This window comes from Caloenas nicobarica, chromosome 1 (genome assembly GCF_036013445.1).
Source record: "Caloenas nicobarica isolate bCalNic1 chromosome 1, bCalNic1.hap1, whole genome shotgun sequence".
NCBI classification, from domain to species: Eukaryota; Metazoa; Chordata; class Aves; order Columbiformes; family Columbidae; genus Caloenas; species Caloenas nicobarica.
Genome location: NC_088245.1, coordinates 16,616,924 through 16,644,486, shown reverse-complemented (window position 1 = coordinate 16,644,486; position 27,563 = coordinate 16,616,924). Strand labels below are relative to the sequence as shown.

The 27,563-nt window shown below is 38.0% G+C and overlaps 1 protein-coding gene across 8 annotated transcripts in view; it reads right to left on the bottom strand.

The window, feature by feature from the left end:
* Positions 1–27,563, bottom strand: part of KIF21A (kinesin family member 21A) — a 94,399-nt gene that overhangs the window by 13,473 nt on the left and 53,363 nt on the right. Inside the window, exons 12-30 of one of the 8 annotated variants that reach the window (XM_065658278.1) lie at positions 25,629–25,667; positions 23,318–23,402; positions 23,017–23,134; positions 21,695–21,883; positions 20,562–20,761; positions 20,059–20,166; positions 19,443–19,511; positions 19,121–19,332; positions 18,303–18,456; positions 17,726–17,926; positions 16,303–16,404; positions 14,554–14,719; positions 14,015–14,035; positions 10,056–10,116; positions 9,806–9,860; positions 8,229–8,446; positions 4,125–4,235; positions 3,452–3,580; positions 1,825–1,863 (exon numbers count right to left, since the gene is read on the bottom strand). In XM_065658278.1, the coding sequence (XP_065514350.1) occupies positions 1,825–1,863; positions 3,452–3,580; positions 4,125–4,235; positions 8,229–8,446; positions 9,806–9,860; positions 10,056–10,116; positions 14,015–14,035; positions 14,554–14,719; positions 16,303–16,404; positions 17,726–17,926; positions 18,303–18,456; positions 19,121–19,332; positions 19,443–19,511; positions 20,059–20,166; positions 20,562–20,761; positions 21,695–21,883; positions 23,017–23,134; positions 23,318–23,402; positions 25,629–25,667 (2,277 nt within the window). The remainder of the gene's footprint in view (positions 1–1,824; positions 1,864–3,451; positions 3,581–4,124; positions 4,236–8,228; positions 8,447–9,805; positions 9,861–10,055; positions 10,117–14,014; positions 14,036–14,553; positions 14,720–16,302; positions 16,405–17,725; positions 17,927–18,302; positions 18,457–19,120; positions 19,333–19,442; positions 19,512–20,058; positions 20,167–20,561; positions 20,762–21,694; positions 21,884–23,016; positions 23,135–23,317; positions 23,403–25,628; positions 25,668–27,563) is intronic. The other 7 variants (XM_065658227.1, XM_065658262.1, XM_065658270.1 and 4 more) reach the window with 7 other exon arrangements.

Here is a 27,563-nt window from a genome sequence, read left to right as displayed (position 1 = left end):
AAAAAAAACAAATGAAAAAAAGACAAGACGCTGAATGTTTGGTACACAGGTAAGTCTGTATAATGCTGAAAGATCCAGGATGCTTAAAGCTCCTGGATGCCTAGGACGAACCTTAAGACTGCAAATTGCATAAAGACATCTCAATCTAAATAGGGCATCTGAAAAAAATGGAGCAAATTTATGGTACATTGCCAATTCCAAACTGAGCAGGCATTTCACACCAGCTGCCTTCTACAGGAAGACCTGGAGAATTGCTGCTAACTTGTGTGCCTGAGGAAGGTTCCTACTGCACCTGTACCCAACGCCACTCTTGTACTCAAATGGCTAAACAGGATTGTGGTTGGAATACAGATAGCCCAGAGGAATTTTCCTGGGGATTTGCAGCTAGTTGTGTGGTGGTGCCAAAAGACTAACTCAGCCTGAAAAAAGCGCCACAGTTCATCCCCAAATAAAAATTATTTAGCAGTCTAAAATCCCATGCATACTGCTGCACACACACAGACGCCACTGATTTCTGTGAGGTGTAGAAAAGCCTCAAGGTAATGCCCACAAACATGCAACACAACGCTGTGACCTGATCTGCTTGCAGAGAAGACTCACCATCATGCTCTTCTGCATATTACACATGTAACTGTGAGAAAAAGGAACCAAGCCATAGCCCTATCTCACACACATACACAAGTGTCAGATGCTTTAGGAAATGTAAAAATTCCATAATATTGCCCAGAACCTTGCCACAGGAAGGAAAAAAGTCCTTCCTGATACTATCTAACTTTGTGGCAATTGGCTGGTTTATCTAGTAGAGTATTCGAAATTATTATTTTATACATTTTTACTGCTCAGGACCTCTTCGTTCATATAATTCATTACTCCACAATCTTTTTATAGATTTTACTAATATTAATATTGCCTTAAATTGTTTGACATTAATGCCTCATTTTGGAAAGGCATTCGCCTTGCAATCTGCATCTTTTTATGTTTTCAAGAGAACAGGAACATCTTACTTTATTCTTATTATTACTTTAGGTCTCTATGCTTTTGTTTTCTAACACCATCCAAAACTAACACGGTTTTCTCTGTAGTATTCCCCAGCGGATCACGCTGCCTCTAGGCCAAGTTATTCCTGCTGCTGTTCTCACCCACATGTTCCCTTGACAAACCATGTAAAATACATGTCCCACAGCTATTTATCTACCTGTGTGCAGTGCTCTGAAATCTACAGACAAAACAGGCTACAACTGCTACAAGGACAAGACAAAGCCACCATCACATTATTATGAGCCCCTTCACTGCCCTTCTCGGTAAACCCATTTTTCACTGAGTACCAAAATCCTAAGCCACAGGTTAGGAACATGAATGGGGACATCTCTTTCATCTCTTAAGCCACTGCACATTCTGTCAGAAAGATATAATAAAAAACCTACTTTTTTTTAATTTACACTAGGATTTCATTTTTAGTGAGTGACCCAAAGCATACAACTGAACAAGAAAAACAAAAAAGAGAGAAGCATACAAAACCTAAGAAAACATCTGCTCCTCTTTTTTTAAAGAAAACAAAGAGAGAAAAAATATGTCTAAGGGACAGTTTACACCATACTTCATTTGAAAAGAAAAAACCTGACATGCTCAACACAATAAAGAACACTCTAAAAAAAGAAGAGAGGGAGACATACTTGACCAAAATTGCAGATTTTTAAACTTCTGGCAAAAGCAAAAGAGATGCAGTGCACAAGTATCAGGAAAAGTCATGCAGCAAAATGAAATTTCCTAAGAACTGGACTAACTTCAGTGAGAGACGCCAGGAAAACAGAAAAGAGAAAGTACCTGTGTACCTCCGACAGAGAGGAATCACTTTCATCAGACCTACAATCAACAGTGGTGGAATTGTGAGGAGAAAGAATATAGGTATCAGCAAAGTAAAGCCTCCATAGGAGAAGAACAAACAACAGCATGGCCAATTCAGAAAAGCAATGCAAATCCACATACAGTATGCAGCATTGCTCAGGGTATATCTTAAACCCCTGATAATATGGGGCTGGGGGGAATCAATCTTAAAACAGCACTCTCAGCAGTAAGTTACAGTGGTAGACTGTCTCAGCGCAAGAATCTGAATAACACCAGCTGAGCCATTTCTTATTTCCCCAACATTTTCTTACAGAAGTAAAGGCAACAGAGTAAAAGGAGAAGATGGATGCATAATTTAACCTCTGTAACACAGTGCTTGTTGAAAATGTCAAAAGGAAAAAAAAATCTGAATATCAACGCCTGTTAGGTGTAGAAGAAACACGTAAAATGTTAATCATGGAACATAAATACTAAACATATTGATAACCCACTGAAATAAGAACACCAATTTGCAAATGATCCTAAGTTCAAAATCCTTCACCTCTCATTTTCAGAAACATTTATAAATAAGAGAAAATACACATTGAGAAAAAAATCCACCCCCAACATGAACATTTGCAGTATGTCTTAAGATGTCCTTCATTTTCAACTCAAATCAAACACTCAGCAGTTTCAATTTAACTTCAAAGCCAGTCCAGCAAAAATTAAAAGGGTTAGGTGGGAGTTAGCAGTAAGGTAAAGGTAACATAGCTAAGAGATAAAGAGGTTATAAGCACAGTTAAACTACTGAAAGCCTTGCAAACTACTGCTTGCTATATGGTGACTCTGTAGAACACTGGGAAAAAAGCGAAGTTTTATAAAAAAACAAGAGTGTAAACAGACAGGAGCAAATTCTTGTCGTGCTACAGTGAAAACTAAAGGTTTATTCTAAGTTTAAGTTGCAGTTCTTAAGTGCTGCATGGCACTAGTATCAGTACCAAAACCTGCAATAAAGATTCTGCTCAAGTCAAGTCTGCTGCAATTTGGAGTAAGGTGCCTAACAGATGCTTAACATGCAAGGAAACTCAGCTCCATTTTTTCTGAACAGGTATGACTGCCATCTGCTCCTCCAGATCACCTCCTGAAGTCAGTCTGTTCAATAATTTGGATAATCTCTAAACCACCGTGTTCTAGCCATCTCAACATCCCGTCCTCCAGGGTGCTGTTGTGACAGCACTCAGAGCAATGCTGGAACAACCAAATAACTGCCAAAAGCACCATTTCCTGAACTGTCAGCTAAATCCTATTTTTAGGTATAAACACACACACAAATACACATACATCTAAGAATTCTATTGTTCTTTTATATTTTGGTTTTAACCTACAAATACCAGACATAGCCTAGAAAACAGGAAACAAGGTTCAGCAGGAAATTGCTTTTCTTGAATTTTTACAATGGTTCCATGGAAGTCTAAAGTATTTTCTTTGAAAACTACATGCAAACACAAGAAATGCTTCCTCCTGTCTTGCAGGAGAAGGGCAAAATATCTAACAGATACTACACTGATAACTTGAGCATACTTTGCAATTCCCTGGTTGGGGGCTGAGGCTTCCCTCTGTGACTTACTTATCCTGCTGAACTGATGTGTTTCCCTGAGAAACAGTAAGACGACTAAAAACATTCATTTCATTACGGGGCCGGCTTGGTGGGGAAGTAGGAGGTGACAGACTAGCCTCTGGGGCTCCAGAATCTGAGCTACAAGAAAAAAAGAACATCTTCTTTAATAGGTTATGAATGGTTAGAAAAGTTAAATGCAACATGCCTCAAATGTTAGATGCTCTTTTCTTAAGCGAATAAATAAAATTATAATGCTAGCTAGAGATATTTCCCACAGAAGTCAATAAACTGCTGCAGAGTACAAGGTGGCACAATGTTCAAAGTTGATGTGCAAACGGTGAAAGCTCCAGGCAGAAAACACACATATGTAAAATGAAGAAATTCTTATAAAACTGCAGTTTCTTAGAGAAATTGATGACTTCCATTTAATAATAATAATTTTTAAAAAGTCATTTGCAAGTGTTCCAAAGGACATGGTCTCAGGGCTCTGCTCCCAAGTTATTTCATACAGAAAAATACTCTGGAAAAAAATAAATCCACATATAGAAATTAAGCAGAGAATCATTTCACTGCCTAAAATAAAAACTGCCTTAGAATTAAATAAATAGAAAAATACAGATTTATTTTTCAAGAAAATATACCCGAGGTTTAAATTATGTCAGAGAAAATAAAAGAATCTTACAGTTTTTGTTCTTTTGCCTTTGTCTTTTCCATTGTTTTCTCATAGGCTTTTCTCTTGGCTAAAGGTGAAGGCTCAGGTATCTTCTTCTCTGACAGAGATGGCTGTCTAGAACTAAAGCAAGAGGAATCATTATCTTACTTACAAACTTGCTTTTCTTACATGAACCGTCATTCTCCCATTCAGATTTCAAATTTCAGAATGCACTTTATCTATTATTGTCTCTCGCATTTACGGACTCAAAATTTGTTCTCACATTTTAATATGAAAACACACCAGGTTTATTAACTTCCATAGTTCATCAACGTATTAAGAGCCAGATACTGAATACACAAAGGCGAACTACTAACTCAACAATAAAAGAAACACAGTGGAGCGTGTTTCTCAAATATAGACCACAGAAAAGATGGAAGGTCTGATTAAGATCTAAAATTTCAGATTCCACAACTTTCATCTACAATAGACCACTTAAATACATGAGAACAGAAAAATCATGACTGTTCATATATGAACTTTGTATTAACATATTCACGTTTCAATATCAAATTCAAAACCAGGAAGTGAGAAAAAGTATTTCGCATTCACAGCCTGACTGTTATAATAACACTGCCTCTCTTTGTCACCTCTTCCCTTCTTCCTTGCTTTCCATCCTTCTTTCGTCTCTCTAGTTATTGCTCTGACATCATTCAAGTTCACAGTCACTAGGGTATTTGCCCCAACCTTTTACTCCTCATTAAAAATAGCAAGAGGATGAAGAGTATAATATTAATGCTCACACCCAAATGTCATCATTTCACCACAGCCAAAAAAAGAAGGGCATCTGGATGGTCTCCTCTCTTCTGAACTCCCTTTTCTCCCTAGCCGAGCAATTGGAAAACCAACTTTGGCTTCGGTTTATCACTTTTTTGTGTGTGTGTAGAAGTTGTTTCTATGAATATAAGGACAAGAAACACCAAAAGAGAGAAAGCAGATTCTGAAAGTGCTTTTGTGCCACACAACTTTATTAAACAAAGTTCAGTTGGCAGGTCACCTGCCTGACATGGTCACCAGTGTCTGTTCTCAGAGCTCTACAGGCTCTGGATCTACATTGCTGCAGCTTCTCTACAAGAGCGAAGCTGTACCAGGTTCCCTTGAGAAGAAGTCTGTGCTATATGAAATCCTCCTGAGGACTGGCATGCAGGATAACATGATTTAACAAGGACAGCACAACCAAGAACAGCTGCTTGACTCAAGTAGCTGAGATTGCCTGAAGCGATCACATGGACACTGAACATAAGCCCTAATTGAAAGTGAAGGTCCTACCTGCAGGACCTAGTGCCAAGAGTTGTGTGCAGACCCTAGAGCTCCCCTGGGGCCTTCAAGAGGTGGGAAACAGAGGACAAGTGATAACCTGTCTGGTTTTGCACAAAAGCCTAGCAGTTAAAGTACAAAAAAAAGGGGAGAAGGTTGATTCAATTCTCTCCTCAAGGCCAGAGCACTCTTTCCTCTGCAGGGCTCCCTTACTTCTAGGCATATGCTGCAAAGGACACAAAAAGGAGGTGGAACAGGACACAGTACTTCTGTCTCTTTATGCTGGACCAGTATGCATTTAGGAACGTAAAAAGTCCCGGGGTTACAAGGCGAATCCTGCGATCAGCATGACAGCTAGATCTTTCAGCAAGCATGACAAACTTGGGCTACAGTCTCCACTGCCATGGTTGCCTATGTGTCTTCTGTGCAGTTATTAGATTAAATAAGCCACACCAGAAACAGGAACCCAAGCTCCTCTGCCTCACACCAGCATCCTGCATACTCAGACATGGAGTCAACTTCCTCTTGCTCACACTCTACCTGCCCCTTGAGTCTTCCATCTTTGACTCCACAGTGGCACGTCCTCAGAAGAAGGTGCAAAGAGCATGCCCATATTATGAATTCTTTTTGACAGCCTGGAAACACAGGTATTCTAAAAATGCAGCAGTCTTCCCAAGCATAGATGTAAAAACCGGGTGCATGATGTCAATCACCTGAATGAAAAGGAGCAAGACACACACCTAATTACAGGTTTCCATTGTCCTTTCAGATTTTCCAGGACATAAGACATCTGAAGAGCTGGCACAAGACCTACAGGAGGCCACTCTACTCTGAAGAGGCTGCTGTAGATGAGTTTAGCATATCCAAGGACAACGGCACTATCCATCTTTGTGAACAGAATTCCAACCAAACTAACTGTTGCCCATGTGCATTTAGGCACCTCTCTGAATCACCACAGATCTGAGAAAACTGAGGTGTCTCCAAAGTGGAGCAGTTTGTACATATGCTAGATTTGCTCCATAGCACATAACTAATTTCTGTCACTTTGAGAATGTGTATTTTGGATCAGTGTTACTGCTTCTACATCTCTGAATGCCACTTCAGTAAGTTGCACAAGAGAGGTAATATTTATTGCAGATAAGACCACAATCTGCTCCAGAAGAATGTATTTTATTATATAAGATATGACGGCACTACAGACCCCTATAGGAAGGCCAGATGGATGACAAAGAGAAACTTTCTTCAACAATGACCAGTGACCAGCAAAAATAGTAATACTGTATAAAGTATACTGAGTTCTAGTTTTGAAAAAGCATCTAAATTGCAGTAAGGAAGCCACTGCAGACTGATTGTGGGAATTTCTGGTCACTTATCTGCTAAAACATGATCAATAACAAACCTGAATGTACCTGAGGCATACTGCTGATGAAATTGATTTACGGACAGCGCATAACACTCTAATGCTCACAGAATGCAGTTTTTGGAAAATCCCATTTTGCCTCGTTGCTGGCTCAGTTTCACAAATGGATACGTTCTAGCAGATGGAGAGAGGCAAAAGTTGGTATTACCTGAGTCTTGGATGCCAGGTCATAACACTTGACGTTTTTAATCTTGAAGATTCAAGAGTCCCTAGTGATCTCACACTAACTGCTGAAACCAGTGGGTTTCTCCACCTATCCTCACCCCCAAGAGCATTCTTTCCAAGCAGATTCTACTGGTAAAATGCACTGAAGCCATCAGCATGGGTTAATAATTGCTGTCAGCAGTGTTCTGCTGTTCATGTTTGCCATTTCAAGCAGATGCTAGAAATACACAGTAAAAACGCAAATTGCAAATGTACATTAGAAGGAGACTGCTGTAAAAATATTACGCAAATAGGACAGATGGATAGTGAAAGATGTTTAATTCCAGGATCTGTAATATGAGGATAGCTCTGGGGCACAGCTTTTCCATATTGCTGAACATGGCAAGCGCATTCAGTTTGTGCAACACAGGAGCTAGTACCTAAAAAGCCAAGAAAAGGGTCTCTAGCAGTGAATGGCTAATAACCAACAGTGATATTGGTAGATATAAAAAAGAACAGCAAGAGCAAGTGAAAAAAAAGAGAGTACATGTGAGAGACAGCTGTTGGCCCCAAAGTAAAAAGACAAAAATAATATTTTTTAGTTCTATTTGGCATCAAGTAATACTTTTAATTAGTAAATCTGTTCTGCAGGTAACTGCCACCTGCAAATCAAAATTATTTTTGAGAATTCATAATATCCAACATGTTTCCTTCACCTTTACACTTGCATGCTCTATTATTGTATAGACTTGAGTCATTTTAAGCACAATCCACACAAGATGACTCACAGAAAGATTTCACTTACTAGTTACGACCATATACAGATACTATTACTGCATTATGTAAGTCTTTGGGTTGGGTTTTGGGGTGTTTGCTTTTTTAAATCTCTGCTGTTCTAAGCAGATTCTCACTAGCTCCCTAGAACGTGCATTTCCCATAGCACTAATATAACAAAGTATCTAAGGTACGACATGGATTTTTTCCAGCTACTTAGAAACAAGGCTACAGTAATTTTACTATGACAAAGCAACTTAATAGGACTTGTATATTCAATAAGAAACACATTCTTTACAACAGCGCATTTATATTTTCTAGAGTGGTGATGGTAGAAAAGGAGGAGCTTTGTCAGTATTATTTAGTAAGCTTCAAGTATATCAATCTCCTTTGTAAAGTTAAAATAATAGATTAAAAGAAACTGGCAACATGCATTTTTTAAAAGCAAAGGATAATTAGTACAGCATGGCCAAACTTACATGCTGCCTATTTTAGAAGGTAAGCCAGATGGTGGGGGAATAAACTCTCTGTCCCTAGCAGAAGTATCATTTGTGTCAGCAGCCATCCCACTTGCTTGGGTTTCTGCAACTGATGCAAGAGGGCCAGCCAAAGTAGAGTCTGCAGCACTGACTTCAGACACTAAATCGCTGCTGTCTGCATATAGCAGTTCCATCTGGGTCGTGGTCCTCCGGCGGGCCTGGAGACAAATAAAAACCAAGTTGCAACTTAAACATCTCATGTTATATGTCAAAAGCACTGCATTTAAGCGTGGCATTGGTTGGTAGTTTGCATCTTTTGGAAACTAAACCAAGGAGTTCACCTCTACTTTGGCAACAATTTCAGAGGAGGCAAGTCGAATTCAACAGCATGAAATACCGATCTGACAACTGGTTTCCAAGGATATCCTTTCAACCAGGTACAAGTGACTGTCAATAATACAGTAGTACAATATTGCTCTCCTAAGGTTTATCCAAATGAAATGTTATAAAGCAGAGAGGAATCAAGCAAAATGTAAATTTAAATAGCTACAATTATATTGGTGTGACTTCTTACACAGATGCTTCTTCCGATTTACAAACTCTGCTTCTTCCTTAGTTTATGTCACTTCAAAAGTACTTTAAGCCAATGTGAATTAGGATTTGCTCAGCATTTCAACACTTTGAAAACAGAAAACCTCACAAAGGAGCCAAGCTTTGTGCAACACAGTCCTTCCTAAAAAAATGATCACACATGCTAGGTGTGATGATACTGTGAAATTAAGATCTATTCTTCAGGGAAAGAAAGGTCACTGGGGAGGACAAAGGTCCAGTCTGAACAGAGCCATTACAAAAACGACACGTTCATTTTATGCCAACATTTTCAAACTCAGTTTACCTGCCTAAAGACCTGCACACCAATGAACAACAGGCAACATCGATATATTCCTCCAAAGCCAACTGCAGTTAGAAGAGTGGAGACTAAGCCTCTATTTAATTGCAAACTTGGTTTATGCTCCTGTGAGCATAAAAGCAAAATCACAAATCAGTGTACGTTTCCAGTTCCCGCTGCCATTAATATTAAACTGCAGTCAGCCTAGATATATTCCTCCAATGCCAACTGTAATTAAGAGCTTGGAGGTCAAACATCCGTTTATTTTATAAACTTCCTTTACAATCCTATGACCACAGAAGCAAATAGCAAACAATAAACATGTTCACAGTTTCCACTGGCATTAAACTGCAGCCTAATACTAAACTGCAAATTTACTCCAGTTCCGAGTGCTATTAATTGGCAGAATATATCTCTTTCTGAAACTGTAAAAATTCAACTACAAAATATTGAAAAAGTATATTTTTATCTTTGCTTCTCAGGGGAGAGTATAACAAAAAAGCATATTACATACAAATCACATGAACAGTACGTCTATTCACCTTTTGCGTCTTTGTTCATTAATGTCTCTAGAGCAAAGCAAGAGCGTTCTCCAGAAGGTGCCATTAAAGTATGAATTACTACAGAATCATAGAATCATTTAAAAGACACATAGATGAATTATTGTCATCATCATTGTACAGCCTACCTTGCTTTTGGGTTTGACTTCACCACAAAGCTTCAAAAGATCTGAAGATAATGAACTGAAAGAAAAAAAATGCATCACAGTTAGAAACAAAATAGTCATATTTTTGCAGGCTATTTTTATTTGATCCTACTTTCTACTGAAATGGTGGGTGAAATGTAATGAAACAATGTCAGAAGAACACATACAGGATTGGTTACAAAAAGAGGAAATTACAGTAATTTTTCGAGAACCAGATCTAAAGATTGCTCACCTTCCTTCTGTCCCAGGACTATGCAGTGGGGCATCCTCATCAGTACTATCTTCCAAATTTTCTAGAAAATTTCCAAGAGAATAATGTTAGTCTGTCCACCTTCAACAGGACAGGTTTTAAGTGCTACACAAAACACCTCAGACAATGTTGAACGTAGATGAACAGCACACAAAAGGCAGGGATTTTCAAAATACCTTGACTATTTGCTAGGCAGTCCCAAATGACTTTTCCTGGTATCTAAACTAAGTTTTTTCATACAATCTAAGTAAATCATACACCTAGGCATACTGTGCCAAATGTGGTCCTCCATTTATCATAACAGAGCAACAGGGATGACAGAAAATCAGAAATAAATTCTAGAAGGAAATCTGGAAGAAAGATGATAAAGCAAAGGAAATTAACTGCAAGACATAGAACAGACAAGATTTAAATCAACGGACAGTAAGGATGTTTCTTCCCCCCACCTTTTTTGTTTTTGTAATCTCGCTCTAAAACAGAATCGACCTGCTTATAATGAAAAGACCTGTATTTTTAACTAGCTAGCAAGCTGAGGCACATATAGAATGGCAGCATTTGGGCTGACAAGAAGCAAACACTTTATTAGTATATAAGCATTTAGGTTTCAAAGCTGGATGATGCCACTATTTAATACTATAGAAGTGCTTCCTAAAAAGGGATTAACTGTATTGAAGCTAACTGTAAAATGAAGCCCTTCAGTAGAAATGCTCCTGAAGTAAAATGGGTACACAAACCTGTCCACAAAAGACAAAGCCAGCATGCACGTCACACTAACACTGTTGAACACTAGATTGACTTGTTTGCATGCAAACTCTGCAAAACATTAAGCTGAGACGACTGGTCCAAGGCACATGTACAATCAGTTCCAAACCGTTGGGAAACCAAATTCCCTAACTTGCGTATTATTCTGTAATAATAATATATTTTAAGCATAGTTTAAGGACATAGGTAATACATTCCTGCAAGCAAAGTCCCTTATTTTTTGAACATACTCATGAAATGTTAAAGATTAAATAACCTTCTCATGACATTCTATTACATTTCTCCTTTATTATTATAGGTGCTTTATTTACTTAATTTTTACCATAAAGCAGATACCATTAGTAATGCATAGAAACAATTTATTTGGCACCCATATTAAAATAGGTTTGTCCATTTATACGTTTTAAGTGCAAGTTCATGCTTTGGAGAAAGGGAGAAAGATATATAGTTTCCAGTTGAATTCTGAGAAGGAATAAAGAAAAGTAAAATGCTGCCTTCTTGTGTATGCTGCTACTAAAAATGTCTCCCAAAAAGTCAAAACCATATATTGACTTAGCACCAACAATGCACTTCAGAGGTACTCAACTGCTGTATTAATTTTAAAAACATAACCTTAATTATCAGAAATACAACAATATTATAAAGAAAGCAGGGTTATAGGAATAGTACTCTGAACTTCCTTTTTTGTTCCACCCTAGATTTGAGCCCACGTTAAACCTCTTCTATACACATTATTATTATTCTATGTCTTCTGCAGAAGAGGCAGATCTAGAGTACTGCTCTTCCAAGCAAGTCACAAAAGCAGCATCAATAAAAGAAATGCATTTTTTTTAATGTAAGATTCATGTTAGGGTGATGTTACTTCATCCCCTTCTCATAAAGAACTTGCAATTGGCTTTCCCAGGTAACAAAGTAGAAAGTGTGGGCTGGCCACAAAAGACAGGATTGTATTTGTAGGCTCACGCGCACATGACCTGACGTGTTGATATTCTTCTTCAGTGTGCCTGCAGTTCGGCACAGGAAGACTGCAGGAAGTTCCCAGGTAGAAACCAGCACACAGAATCAATGAAATGAGAAGAGGCAGAAGAATAAGATTCTGCAAGAAGTCCTGAACAAGAAGAGATGAAAGGAGCAATAAAGTTAGTAAAGGCAGTACTGCTTGAGAGAAGTGGCTGAGGCGACTGCTAATAAACCAGTGACGGAAGAACAGAGAAGAGCTTTTCTGATGACTTGTCTTGATCCTCTTGCAGATGCAACTGGGCAGTTCCAGTACAGTGCAGCACACCAGCACGGTTCATCCTGAGGAAATTACATTTGACCAGCCCTCTCATGATCTGTACAAACATGGCTGTGAGTCACATCCATGAATGTCCAAATGTCACAGGTGAGAAGGAAAAGAGCAGCTCCTACAATTCTTCAGAAAGGAGGAGCAACACTTCAGGACTCTATTTTGTAGTCATGTTAACTCTTCACAAGAGTGGATAGGATAGCAAATGGCAGCTGATTCTCCACACACAAGGCAGGTGTGCATTCAAAACCCATTCTGAGGGTCAAAACCTGAGCCTGTGATGTACTTTTCTGCAGACTGAATCCTCTTCTTAAATCTACCCTTGAATGCAGGTGCACAACTACACTGAAGAATGCCCAAACTTCTTCAAGCCAAGTGTATTCAAATGGCTTAGAACTTTTGAAGGTAAAGCTGAAAGTAGGCATCAAGGGAATGGTTCACAGGCACCCTAGAAGTGCCGCCCCTTTACTAGAGACAGGGCTGGCTGGGTAGTGCCACTGGGCTGCCAGGGAGCCTGGTGAAATCAGTCTCGGGATCTGCTGCCACCCACACTTCCAGCTCCGGGAATCGTGTCAGGTCACCAGGGAGCCCCCAGCCCACAGTCCGTGCTGAGCAGCTGGCAGTCCCAGCCTCGGGGCCTCACTGCAGCCGTGTCTGAGCTCCCTGCAGCTCAAAGGGGCTACAACACACAATCGACAGTTTGGATTTCAGTGTGGATGGAGTTGAGTTTGGCATATCAGCCAAGACACACACACAGTCAAGTTTCCTTCCTATAAAGTGATAGCAGAGACCTGAGTGGTTTAGATGTTTTAAAAGACTCAGTTCACGCTTGCAAAGTGTTAAAAAGCTTTCACAATAGAGCTACTGTTCCAATGCATTTAACAAATGATTTTTCACTGCTTCAGATGCTGTTAATAAGTAAAAGCCTGTCCAGGGCCAAAGAAAACACAATGCTATGTTCCTGACTGGAGAGGCATTGCTCTCACTCCAGCAGGGATAAACACACACGTGCACACACATTAATGGTCTATTTTAGATACACTATGGTATTAATAACCACTGAGGTTCCTGAACAATACTGTCCATATGCAGGAAGGTGCCCTGACACAGATCTTCATGTGTCACCCATCAGGAAGCTGGTAAAATTCTCACCAGTTTACACCAGGTGATGATCTTTTCAGGCACTATGGTGGTCTCAAAATGTTTCAGAGGCCTATGCAACTAGCACAGGACAGCATAATGGGATTAGAAGTAATGCAAGACAGCACAAAAGGAATTGTTACTGACATCAGGATTATTTTTTCAAGTTTCAAACATAGCTGATTTTGTGTCTAAGAACAAGGGAGGAGAGAAAAGGAGCAATTTATTTGGGAATCATTTAAAAACAACAACAACAACCACCTCATCTCAAAATCAGTGAAGTCAGTAACTAAAGCCAATTGAAAAAATGAGATATAACCTGCATTCTGTGAAATATTTACATTACAAGATAAGCTATCTGCAAAAGGTTCAAAATCATCTATATGTTAAGAATGACTTTTTTCAGACCTAAAAAGATGAGCAGAATGTCATAACTACAGCAGTAGTATATCATGAAATAGCTGTATGTAATCTGAACATACTATAGGTTCATAAGCAGTAAGTCATAAATTTGAAATTCAGCTCTGCTTTCTGTGTTCACTTCCTATCTGACAAATCTAACTAATATGAGGGCTATGGGTGGTTTCAGAGAGGAAGAAATGCTCTGTAAGCTCATGATAATGAGTACATTTACACAATAGTTCATGCAAACTTCACAAACTCACAAATTCTAAGATGCACCAGTTAGTGAACATGAATGAATTAGTAGCTCATGCAGCTGTATGGTACACAGAAAGCTAAACATACTTACCCAACGGTATGCTATCTAGGTCTGTGTAAATAACAGCAAGAAGGAAACAAAAAGCAACACTCCAATCAAAACATATCCATTTATAAAAAGAAATAAAACAGAAGTACCCAAATGTATTCTAAATTTCTTAATGTCATCTCATGAGAAGTAGAATAGATGCCGTAACAGACATGATGTCACTTTCAAAATCACTAGCATGGTGATTGAACAGGATTGCATATTTAGAATTTCACATTCAGAAGTTAAAATCACAGCAAATTGTAAACGCAGTCTTTTGTAAAAAAACAAGCAGATTACTTGAATTTAAAACGTCTCAATAATAAAAAAAACCCCTTCTTTATTTCCTACATTCCACTGCTGAGGGGATATACTTAAAAATGACATACATGCACACCAATTGTGAAATAGAGTTTAAGTGTAAGATGTTAAAATACAGCATCTATTCAGGAAAGAAATAGCCTAGAATGCCCAGTACAGCATGCATGAAAGGCAAACATGACATGCAGTTGACTATTCAGAATATAAGATGACAAAATTACCTTGCAAAGCATGACCCAGCAAAGCATCAAGTTCAGGATTTAATTCAGCTTTTTCCTTTAGCATGTGAAACAGCAGTTGGTTTTGAGTAGCACTAGTAATTTCTGTCTGTTTAAGACGTCCCTCAAGAACTTTAATCTGAGCTTCTTTCTGAGCTGCTTGGAGACCCTACGAGAGAGAAAAAGAAAGAAAGAAGGAGAAAGATGAAAAACACTTTATCACAACTCTTTTGCTACAAAATGAGAATTGCCAAAACTTTTTAAAAACTACAAAAGACAAACAACACGTACATTGTAACCTTCCTTTTGCATCCTAAAGATCAGGTGTCAACTAAATGTCCTTTTTTTTTAAAAAAAAAAAAGTCTTTTAAAGGGACTTATTAAGCATTCATTTAACTTGTGTTCCTGAGACTCTGCATCTATGGCTAAATTGGATGTGAGTCCCAAGCACAATTCATAGATTATTTGCATTTATTTAAGAGTAGAAAACCTCTGAAAAAAAAAAATTAAAAAAAAAAAGACATCTTCATTTTTCACAAATAAGTACTTTAAAAAAAATTACCTATGATAGCCTATAAGAAAACAAAACAAACCCAAACACACACACCAAAAAATAAAAAAAAACCCACACCAACCACCACCACCACACACCACCAACCCCAGAACAGTAATCTGTCCTACAGAATCACTCAGTGAACTTTCAGCTTTTTCTGAAACATATTCTGACCTAACTTAAGAGAGAATCTATTCCCTAGATCCATGGTTTTAGAAAATGTAGTGAAGGAAATTTCAGAGAATGGTTTAGAAATAGAAGAAACAGTAGGGAAAAATGAGAGTAAAAGACATCTTCTCAAAGGCTTATAGGATAACAGAGGACTTTGAACACTAGCACTTGAGAAAGAAGTGCAGTACTATGGACTTACACATTAGATTCTGATTTTATCAAAAAACGAAACCAACATATTAATAAACACATTTTCTACATGGAAATGACGACAGAATAGACAGCATGTATGACCAGTTTTGCAAGAAAACGTACTTCAGGTTTTCTACGCAATAATTACTTATCAGAAAAAAGAGAAACACCTTCACATAATGCAGCTTTTTATCATGATAAGGAGAAATTGTTAACAGACGAAGTCAGAGACACTTCTCTCATATTAATTCTGCTGCAAGGAAAACTTCTTTGATTATCACTGAGTATGGTCTCTAACAGAAAGAAAAACAGCAGCAAGAGCATGAGATACATGTGTGCATAGGGTTGTAAATTGCCCAATACTCATTTTGAAAATATTGCTTCCCAGTGCTTTCAGAAAAAGCCCATACTACTCTACTCAGAAGTAAAAATTCTGACTGAAGTATGCCACGCATTGGTATATTTGAAACACTCATTTTTATGGAAATGGATGAGCCAGTCTTTAAAAAAAGATCCTGAGCATTCTTCAGGAGCTTGTTGAAAAACATAGAACAACTTTATTTATTTGACTGCAAAAAGCTAGTGCTCTTATAAGAACAACATGAGGTAATTAGTGAAGTAGACCATACTGGGGCTTGAAAAACAAGCAACGGATTGAAGGGGACAAGGGATCTCAAGGGCCTTCATGCTGAGAACCAGCGTGACTCCGTAGCATCGACCAGCTTTGTTTTGTCCAGCTGGCTTTTCACAGGTATAAATTCACATTAGTTAGTACTGATGGCAGCACAGCTCTGCTCCTGGTTCCTGGCACACACATCTTTCACTTAATGCATTACCTTATTGATACCCATCGTGAGGAAGTGATCAAGCAAATATCGAGCTTCTGTCAAAGTGCAAGCATTAATCACTGCTGTTACATCCAGGGTCTCTCCTTCTTCCTATGTGTGCAACAACAAAGACAGACAGTGAAAAATGCATAATTTTTTAATTCATTATGGTATTCAGAGAAGACAGAAAGTAAAGATGCTGCAACAGTCAGTTCATCCCCTTGGTACCTGTAAACCACATCTGACAATTTTTTTATCCAAACTATCCCCAGAACACCTCACAGTACAGACTCTGTAGCCCTCCCAGTCTCTTCCAGTCCTTCAGTTCTCTTCCTATTAGAAAGCTCTTCTCAACCTTCAGCTCAGACCCCTTCTTTCTACAAGCTAAGTTATTCACAGTGGATGCAGAAATAAGTGCATTCCTTCATCCTCTGCAGTCATCATGCTTTTGAAGACTTCTCCCTCAGTCTTTTCCTCATTTTTCCTCCAATTATTCTCAGTCATTATTAGGCACTTTGATACCCTCAAGTATTATTAAGCCTTTTGTGCTCACCACTTCTTCACTGGTAAAGTCCTGTAACCTTGCAGCATGCTGTCCAAAATTCAAGAAACCCTGATGTGAGTAAAACAGTAAAAGCTGCTAGCAATGTAACATGTATTAAAGCACAGATTAGCTCAAGGTGGGGGAGGAAGAACTCAAGCACTGTCATATAAAAATACTGGTAAGCATTATAGTTCACGTTTCATGCTACCGTGTGCCAAGAGAGATTGCACATGATGGATTCTTCCAGCTAGATCGTGTAAGATATGATGCACATTATAAAAGTCTCCACATTTGGATTTTACTGCTCTTGGTAATGTAAAGTTTCTACATCAAACGTAATAGACAACTTCCCTTTACTAAATCACTATTTGGGAAAAAAAAAAAATCCTAAACAAGCAACACGGCCTGAAAACAGTCTTTAGTTACAGAAGGCCACTGTTCCATAATTGAAATATTAAAATGCAATATAAAGAATTTATATGAATTCTTACATACAAAAATACTTAAATATATTTTAAGTATACAAAACCAATACAAGGGAGTGAAAGTATATCAACAGCTGCAGGAAGATGATTCAAGCTGTTAGCCTTTAGTCCCAAGAATTTTATTAATTTAATGCCAGCAGAATAGAAAGCATCAGCTTTGACACTTAAATGCTTTGCAATCTTAACTTGCATTACACTATTGACATTAAAACTCAGATCTGAAGGTTCAGTTGTATAAACACTCTTCATTTCAGATTTCAAAGTTTTCAGTAATTTTCATTTCCTGGTTCAATAATTATATAGCCAAAACAAAATTCATTTCTTAATGAGAATATTTTCAAGGCTAACACGGTTGTTTTTTCTTTTTTCCTTTTTACTATTCTTGCATTAATATTTGACCTACCTTTGCTTCTTCCATTTGCATAATGTTTGCTTGGCAGTCAGAAATGCTGTCATTAATGTAGTCTATGTTTGCAGTTAGTGATTCCATTTCTTCATTTATGTTTTGGACATTTCTATCTGCTTCACTGCCACCCCCATCCTTGATGAGCTTCTCCCTTCGCTTTGAAAGCTTTTCTCTTCTTTTTGTAAGTTCTTCACGTTGCTATTTTCCCCAAAGACATAATATTACATAAAAAGGAATTAGTAAACACTTAACAGCATTTAAACACATCTTTGTTTTCTTTTCCTTGCTATACTTTAATTAACGTAGAATGATTTCTACAGGAATAATTTACACAGGTGAGTATATTAGTATATTAGCACATTATTCCATTAATGTCTTTTTTATTTCCTACTAAGCACAGCAATCCCACAGTCCAAGTGCTTACTGGTGATATTTAGAGCTTCTTCATCAACTGCAACGGATTCCAATTGTTTTGCCCATGCCACCACCGCAGCAGCTCATTTACAGCTAACATAAATGTTCTCTCTCTATTTAATACGACAAAATAGCCAACAGTGTTCAGCGGATCACTCACCGTAAGTAATCTGTTCATATCTGCCTCCATATTGGAAATGGTCATCCTCTGCATAATGATATCAGTCACTCTGCGTTCAAGTAGTTGCCACTTCATCCTGGCTGCCCGTGAGGAGTAAACTCTACTTGTCACTGCTTTCCGCTGGTATTTTCTTCTGTGATAAATTCAAGAGAAACATACAACTAAGTCTAAAGTAGACCAATTACACATTTGAACGTGGAAATGATCAGGCCAGAATATTTTTCACAGACAACTTGCAGAATTTCTTCAAGTTTTTCATTGCACCAGACAGCTAGCTGCACCCAGCCCTGAACTGTACTGCACTCCAGTATATTGCATTTGAAAAACAGGTATCAAACACTGTGGCATCTTGTATGATGCACCATTGAAATCAAATGCCACCTAAGAGTTTGTCCCTATTTAACTAGGAGATCTGCTTCAAATCACAGTGGAAGACCACCAGCAAACCTAATATATTAAATTGCGTTTTCTAACAAGGGTTTTTCTGTACTCAAGAACACTGCAAGCACTGGACCAGTAAGGCATTTCTCTTTAAGGACAGATTAACTCCGTTTTGAAATTTTAGGGTTTCCTAGTGTGATTTGCCCTTTAATGCCATTTTACATTATTCCACGCTGCCTCAAACCCACAAAACTCAGGTTGCATTTGATAACGGTAAAATGCCTGTTTTGTGAGCATTACATGACAGCAGTTTGAAAAATAACTACTGCAATATGTATCATCACAAGTTTATCTGCTAGAAATCCCATGCAATTTTCAGTTCTCTTAAGAAAGTACTAACCAGTTTTAACCCTTACCCTGTTCCATTTGTTGCAGTTACAGATAATGCTTGAACCCTTGCAACAGGAATTCTCATCTTCTGCTGTGCTGCTGTTCTTGAACCATCATGCTCAACTGATGAGCTAGAACTTGGTTCCTGTATAGGATGCTCAGGCAGACTCAGTTTTCGACTTACTTTTCCTGCCACTTTATCAGACAGAGGCCTTACTTGCCGACGAAGGGCTGTGACCTAAAACAGAGCGCAAAGACATGATTACTTCTCCACAAAAGTGTGTTCTGAGTTATTACAATACAATATAATTCTGTTTTCAAAGATGCATTACTGTTTCACCACAGTACCTCTTCAGTTTTGCGACGCAAGATAACTTCTTGATTCCTTTTCTGAGCTTCCAGAAGCTTGAGCTGATGCTGTGAAAACATACAAGCAGCACGTGATATTTTTTCCATTATCTGCCACAAGGACTGTATTGTGTAAACAAAAACGCAAAAAAAACCCCAAAAAAAGCCCCCAAAATAAACAAAAACCAAAAAAAATAAGACCTTTGCACACTAATACAAGTTTGCAAAATTGTTGTGACATGAAGAGATCAAGTCACAATGGCTTCTTGGTCTTTCTAGGACAGAATGAAAATAAGCATTTCACTATATCTATTCTCTACCAAATATAATACCTGCATGCACTTAAAGTGATAACAACAGTTTTGCAAAGATTAACCAATAAAATAATACTGAAATACATATTCAATAAGTCTCCTATTTTCTGTTGCACTTAACACCTGAACCTAGAAACCAAGCTATCATAGAAGTCAAATCAAATTATGCGCATTTTGTCTGGTGAAAATATAAAGGTACATGCCAGTCTCAGTGAATGTGTGTACACATTGTGTGCCTGCAAGTGGATGCACATCATGACAGATGCTTATTCCAAATGAAAGTTCTTTATCTGTCAAATCACCTCTCGTTTGCGTTGCTCCTTTTTAAGCTGCGCAATCTCTCTGTTTCTTCTAGACTCAGTCATTCTAGCTTTCTCCTGCTCTTCTTTCATTTGTTTCATCAAGCGAACCTGTAAAGACATCATCACTTAGAAAAAGCTCTTTACACTGAAGTGCTGTTCCCTGCCCTCACTCAGAGTTTCTCATTCAAATTGCCATCTTCCAGTATATTACACACTTTTAGCAATTTACCTCCTCAATTTAAGTGTCTTCTTCACTAAGTGCTGAATAACAGCTAATAAGTAGTGCAAGCTTCTCCATGTTTGATACTGTAACTTCCGTTCATTAAACCTTTTTAGGTTTCCTCTCTCCCTGGAATAGCCTAGTCTTCATATCTTTTCTCTTTTCAGACTTCTGAGCAGCTGACAGCAAGAACAGAGTTATCTGGTAGATAAATGCACAGGAGATTTCAACCCATTTTTCAGTAAACACTCACTGTACGACACTGCAATATACTGAAATATACCTTGGTTTTCTTCATCTCTGTCACCTCCTGCTGCAATTTCTTCAGTTGTTTTTCATATTGAGACTGATTTTTAAGCAATCTTGCATGTTCCTTTTGTGCTGTTTGAAGTCTCTGCAGTTCTTTATTCATGGCTTGGAGTTTCTTTTCATATTCTGACTTGATTTTTTTTGCCTTTTCTTCTGAATAGGTCTCTACAGAACCTAGAGCAAAAGGGAGTTCTTAATGTGCTTTTGTTCAGGATATTTTTACTTTGGCAGCCACAGCAAATGACTGCTTTCTCTGCTTTTAGCAATATCTGCAAAATCTTTGAAAAATTTAATTTGTCACTAGCTCCTGTCACCTGCACTGCTTTGAGCTTTCCACCTTGTATGACTTCATGGATAAGAGGTCAAGTATTAACACTTTGCTTCTGATTTCTTTGCCCTAGGCAGCAAATATCTGAGTACCTGAAGACACAGATACACACATGCTTGGTCACACATATGTGCACAAGATCATAGCAACAGTCTCGAGAGCCATCAAGCCTAGTATCCCTTTTCTGGCACTGGTCAAAAGGGAAGGTCTAAGAAAGAATAACGGAACAGTAAAAGCATCTAAAGTATATAACTATAAAGCATATGTAGCTTTTAAAAGAAAGAAACAAACAAAACACTTCCCGCAGTACTCTCCCAAAGTTCAACTATTTATGGCTTAGGATTTCATGAGCCAGAGTCAGTTTTTCATCTCAGTACAATGGCATATTCAAAAAAGCTTGGTCAGTAAAACATCTCTGCAAGGTCACTGATCCTGGTTCTTATTTTTACACAAATCAAAAGAAAGGAGAGAGGGAGGAACAGTAAAGTACTTTTAATTCAGGAACTCTCTCAAGGACTATAGTAAAATGAAAGCTCCTAGAAATTTGAAAATGCTTATTCAACCAAATGAAATACCCATTAGTAGCAGTATCTTTTTTTAAAAAACCTCCCAGTTCAGGTAGAAACTAGAATGAGTAAAATATGATTCACTGGCATTGTGACCACAAACTGTTTTCTGCAATTTCTTATCACATTTGAAAAAAGTGAGGGAATTAGCAAACAATTGAATTTTAATATCTTACACAACCATCTAGGTTTAAATGATTTTGTACTTCTTACCCAAGTTTTGAAGAACCTGATCTCTTTCAAGCTGAGTGTCTCGGATCTTATGTTGTAGCATCATCAGTTTCTCTTCGTATTGTCTTTTCAGTGTTTGCAACCTTCGCTGGCTGTTCTCTAGCTCATCTATCAGTTTCTGCTTAATAGCTATTTCACAGGTGATATTTGCCAAGTCAGCTTGATAATTTTCTAAAATAAAAAGATTTGAGTGATTAAAAATTAAGACTTCTGTTAAAGTAACAGTGAGAGTCACATAACTGCAGATACCCCCTGCAATGTTAGGGTCATTTTCTGACATGTAAATTATGCATCAGAGAATTCTACACAAAGCACAATGCAGCAAGTGGAACTATTATCTGCAATTCATGATAAAGTCTCCTCCTTAAACACTCCCCCCATCCTAGAACTGGGAAAGAGGTAGAGAAAGACACCGCTCATTGGATCACAGCTGCCCATGTGTTGTAATTGTTCACATTTAAATCTCCACATCAGCAATCTGTCCTTCCCCATGCAAAAGCTGCACAGGATGTAACACTTCAGCCACATTTCAGGGCTAGAGAATTACTGACATTCATAAATCCAGCAGATTATAAAAGGAAAAATTGACTGCTGGCAGACTCCAAGGGGAGACTTGCTCTCCTCTAGTTCTTCAAAAAATACAGGCAAAATTCTGAGAAGAGAGGATCCACCTTGATCGTGGAAGTGGACTGGTGAAGAGCATGAGAAAAGTAGGAAGAAAAATGAAAAAGGACTAACCCATGCAAATTTATGAAAGTTTAATTAGTTTCCTTAGTCAATTAGGTCCTTTTCTGGTTTAAGATTATGTGCTCCAGAATGAAGGTGTCAGTTGAAGATTTTTCTTTTTAGGTTGTGCAACTCCTGCTAATAGTCTGTGTGACTCTCAAACAAGAGGGAACCAGACTCAGTTTGTCTATTTGGCCCAACTCAGGGAATTGCAGTGATGCTGCTTCTGACTCCAGTGATTCTAATTTGTAGGTCACACGTAAGCCAGCTGTGATAACATTATTACCTTGGCAATTAGTCCTGGGACATAAAAATAGCCCAGTACTTAAACCTTACACTTTGGATATTATAATTAAGGAACAAATGTGTTATCAAACACCCAATGGCCTCTGGTCACTTTTAAAGCCAGTACAGGAACACTTGTTCAGTGTATATAACATGTCTTAGCACCACAACTAGACATACAATCCACAGAGAATTATGGACAGCGAGTTGACAGCATGCTATCTTGCCTACCAAAACCCAAGGAACAACAGATAGTACTTGTAAAATACTACAACATAGTGCACTGACATCACCTTTTTCATCAGAGTCAGAATCTGATTCATCTGAGCTTTCAACAACTTCCATGTCATCTTCATCCTCATCATCTTCCTCCTCTTCATCCTCACGATCACTTGCTTCCTGAATTTCCTCCTACAAAATGTACAGAATAGAAAGATGTTGAAGCATACCCACACTTTTTCATCCCCTAATCACTTGCGACTATCACTGTGAAGCCACAGTATCCAGCTGACCCATTCCTAGTTTCCTTTCTATAACCTTGTAAATCTTTAAACAGACAATGAACAAATAAACCAAACACATCTAAATACTTACTGCTTCCAATTCATTATTCTCTCTCTCCGAAGTGCCTTTTTCATCTCTCTTCTCCTGCTCGTTATCTGTGTTATCCTCTTTAACACTAAGCAGAAGAGGCACAGATACAAAATATTCACAAACTGAAATGGCATGCGGTTCCCATCCCCCAAACCAATAAATTGTAATTCCAAATAAAGATGAAAACCAAAGTGCAGTTAGAGAAAGGCACGAGTGTTGGGCATGGGTAAAACACAACTTCCAAACTCCCACAGATAATAAGACAATGCCTAATTACTCTTAATCTTAGCTTGCAAAATAATATTGATGATTAGCACATTGGATTAAGGCATACTGCATGACTGGGACAATTAGCATACACATCTTCATAAACTACAGCAGTATTCATTTTGCATGGAAGTTGCAGTGTACCCAGAATAGCTTTTACAAAACAAGTGAAGAACATTTTGTGTAAGTACAACATACATGTATTACTACACTGTCAAGCTATAACAGAGCCTGCCTACTGTGCTTACAAGAATATGAAAATGTGTAAGTATTAAACATTATCCTAATTTATCATAATATATCTACTCTTTTGATCAGTTATCTACTTTGACATCAAGGGAATGCTCAAAATAGGCAATGATACAAAGACCATCAAGAAATACTGATTTTTTGCAATAGGACTGTCTGTCTCAAGAAGAAACTTTTCCCAACTACTAAGATTTCTTTTTAGTATATTTCCATGCTGCTTTGCTTTTTTTTTTTTTCCCCCAGACTATGGTTGAAAACTTATTTGAAAGTCAAGCATCTCTATATTCTCTCCTTTCTTGGCAACCTGAACTGTAGTGATGGCTTATGCAAGTTACAGCAGGGCTTTGTTTTGTATTGTTTTAAAGGTTTGGTGTATTAGCCATTAGGAGGAGTTTTAACATTTTTTAAGCGCACATTTGAGATATCACATGCAAATACAAAATTCAAAAATAAATGGCACTCTGTGAATTGTCACAGACCAAATGTCAGTCCTTCTAGCGTTACACATGCAAAACCCAAACCATCTGCTATACATGGGAAATCATGGTAAAACACTATAGAGGGTAGTCATGAAAAAACATGGCTATGATTGCATAATGTGGAATCCACCTCAAACTCCAGCAACATAAAGTTTGGCAATTTGTGTGCTGTCCCTGATCAGGCAGGGTAATTAGAAATGCACATCTTCCTCCACTGACACCAAGAGGAGCTCAGACTCAAGGTCCAGCTCTTAGATAAAACGAATACCCAATGCAGTGAGGAGAAATGTTTAGTAATTTGGCAAGTGACACCTAAAAACAACCCCCTTTTGCTTAGACTATCTGAATCCACACAACAGCCAGGGAGGCTGGAAATAAAAAGCCTAATAACCAGATTTGTACAGAAAACAAATGCCCAACAGGGAACACTGAGCCACGCAATCTCATTTCCACAGACTCTCGTCTTAGCCCACAACAGGTTCTTTTTTATGTTGGTTAATAAGCTTAAAAGAAAGCAGATCTTAGCTGCAATCTTCATGCCGATTGAGGCAAATCCCCAGTTTCGCCTCTGCCTGCACACAGCATGGGGTTCACCGCCACAGAGCATTTTGTTCTGCCTAAGAAAGGGGGGAGACAGGAGGAAGGAGAGCCAGCAGCTCTCCCAGGCAGAACAGCACTGCTTAATTTGTGTCCTACCAAGCTGTGGATTCACGTCATCTGAGTGAATTCAGTGGATATCAAAGCAGACAGCTGAAACATAACAGCTCTGTTACTTTCATTTTCAATGACAGTATATTTCTCTTTTAAGAGCCCTCAACTTAACTGCTCTCTCTAACAACTGCTTTGGCTGAAGCTGGATGGAAGGAATGGCCAAGGCTTCAGTCACACTTCCAGAAATAAAAGCAGCAGACTTAGCTGAGGTGTGAAGGATCAAGACCTTCTTGATCTCACATGCCAAAGTTATTATTGTTGTATATCGCCTGCTATACCTTTCATACCATATGAACTACTGTGCCTTCCTCCTGCCTTTCATGCCATACAGGCCATGCAAGAAAGAAATTCCACAGCAATTCCCAAAGGCGCCACCTCCCCATAAATGCCTGTCCAACACTGTGCAATCCCAGAGTCAACCTCAATCCCACAACAGAGGGCTCTTCCAGTTAAAACACTTGTTCAAAGTCAAAACACAGGAAAGAATTTTGAAATGTCAAATTAGCTACTCTTGAAGTACCTATGGATCTGCCCAACTTCTTTTCATGTATGACAACCAGTTAATTGAAATGACAGGTAATTAAAAACCTGGGAAATATTCCAACCTTCTTTCTTCTTGACTGCTTTCCTCAAGTTTCTGTAGCCTTCAAAAGCACGAGGTACAGTATTGGAAGGCCAAGCCAATGAAGGACAAACCAGACAGTGAAAGGCAAAAGTGATAAGAAGGTAAAAAAAAATGATATATATGAGCTTGTGGAGTTTAAAATGAAATTTTAAAAGATACCATCAAGAGACAACGAGTAGTAAAAAGGCAATACATTTTGCACAGTTGGAAAGTAAACAGAAAACAAAGAAGAAGCATTTGTAGGTTAACTAATCTGTCACTGTCAAGTATTGTATATTCAATTGACATTAAGGACGAAGTTTTAAATATAGAAAATATTTCACTTTGGGAATTATTTCTAGTACAGATTCAAAAAAATCTTAGTTCTAGAAAAAGCTTTCTCCTCTTTTGCCACTTTAAATTGGCAGGTAACATACCAAAAATTGCAAGAAGGACTGCCATTGAACCGAAGTTATAGATCCTCATGAATACATCAGGAAAAAAAAATAACCAATGCACTAGTTTTATATATGCTGATAACACATTGTAACATAAAATAGTAATGAGAACTTTTTATTACTAATATTCTAAAACATATATTCTGAATATAATTCATACAAAAAAAATCTTTAAACTGCATTTATTTTTTGGTTTGGGGTTTTGTTGTTTGTTTTTAAATAAACAAAACCTGTTTATTTTTCTGGGATTCAAAAAAGTACATGCCAATGATTGCTTGTTATTTTTTAATAAATTAACAAAAATATGCATCAGAAGCAATGAGATGGATAAAGCGTTAGTATTTTTACTCGCACTTTTTCCTGTTGAACAAATGTGGATCTATCAGTAAATAACTTTCTGCATGACATATATAAGTGTAGAGATGGCTTAAATTTCAACAACTACTGAAATTCTTTATGTTCCCATTATGAGCAAGTTTTGAGCAGGAGCTTTTGCTGCCTTTTCACCTTATACTGCCTATCATCTTCTTTCAGTATCAGCTAGGAGCTAACATGCTGAACCCCATGTAATTTTATCACTAATTTAGTTTAACAAAGGTTAGGGAAATCAAAAGATAACAGTCAAAAAAGGCTACCAGGTATATAAGGCTGACAAACAATTGGAAAGGACATGAGAGGTTTGCCCTGGGGCTTCTGGTGAGTAGGTCACACTGTGGGACACTCCGTTCAAGCATGTCGGTATTTCAGCAGGAAAAAACATTACTGCTGTGTAAGCTGTTTCTGATAAACTGTATGACAGATGCTTATTAAAGGCTACAGGTATATAGCAGTACATACCTGCTGCTCATTCAGAAACTGGCTCTTAGATCTTCAGGCTAGCTCTCAACGATTTAGATAAGTTGCCTGTATTTGAAATTATGCACCATACTGACCCACAACCAGAAAACAAACAGATCAAGAAAGGTGGCAGATGGAACAGAACTAGTAACTAGGCTTACCAATCCCATTTTAATAGGAAAAGGCTAGTTAGACAACTCTAAAAGATCAGCACCCTAAAAAGAAATAGTACAGTAAAAGCAGCTACATGCCTGTAGAAGACAGAAGTAGAGCAAAGAATCCCTACCAACAGGGTGAATTGTCCCTTTGCAATATATTATATTAGTATACCCATTGCCGATTCCTGAAATTTCAATAGAATAAAAATTCACAGTGCTATATCATGTACACAGGCTTTGCATTTCATTAATTTGACAGAAGCACTCTGCAGGTAACAGGTATGAGAGGCTCTATGCATAATCCCTCAAATTCTAACATTTCTTAGCTTCTAAAGAATTTTTCTCCTAACATACGCACCTCAGAAATTGATAAGTATTTATTACAAGGCAGTAGACAGATGGGCCAGTAGACAGATTCAAACCTTACCAGCACTTTGAAGAGTATGATCCCATCCTAAAGAACACAAGACCTGCTTTAAGATG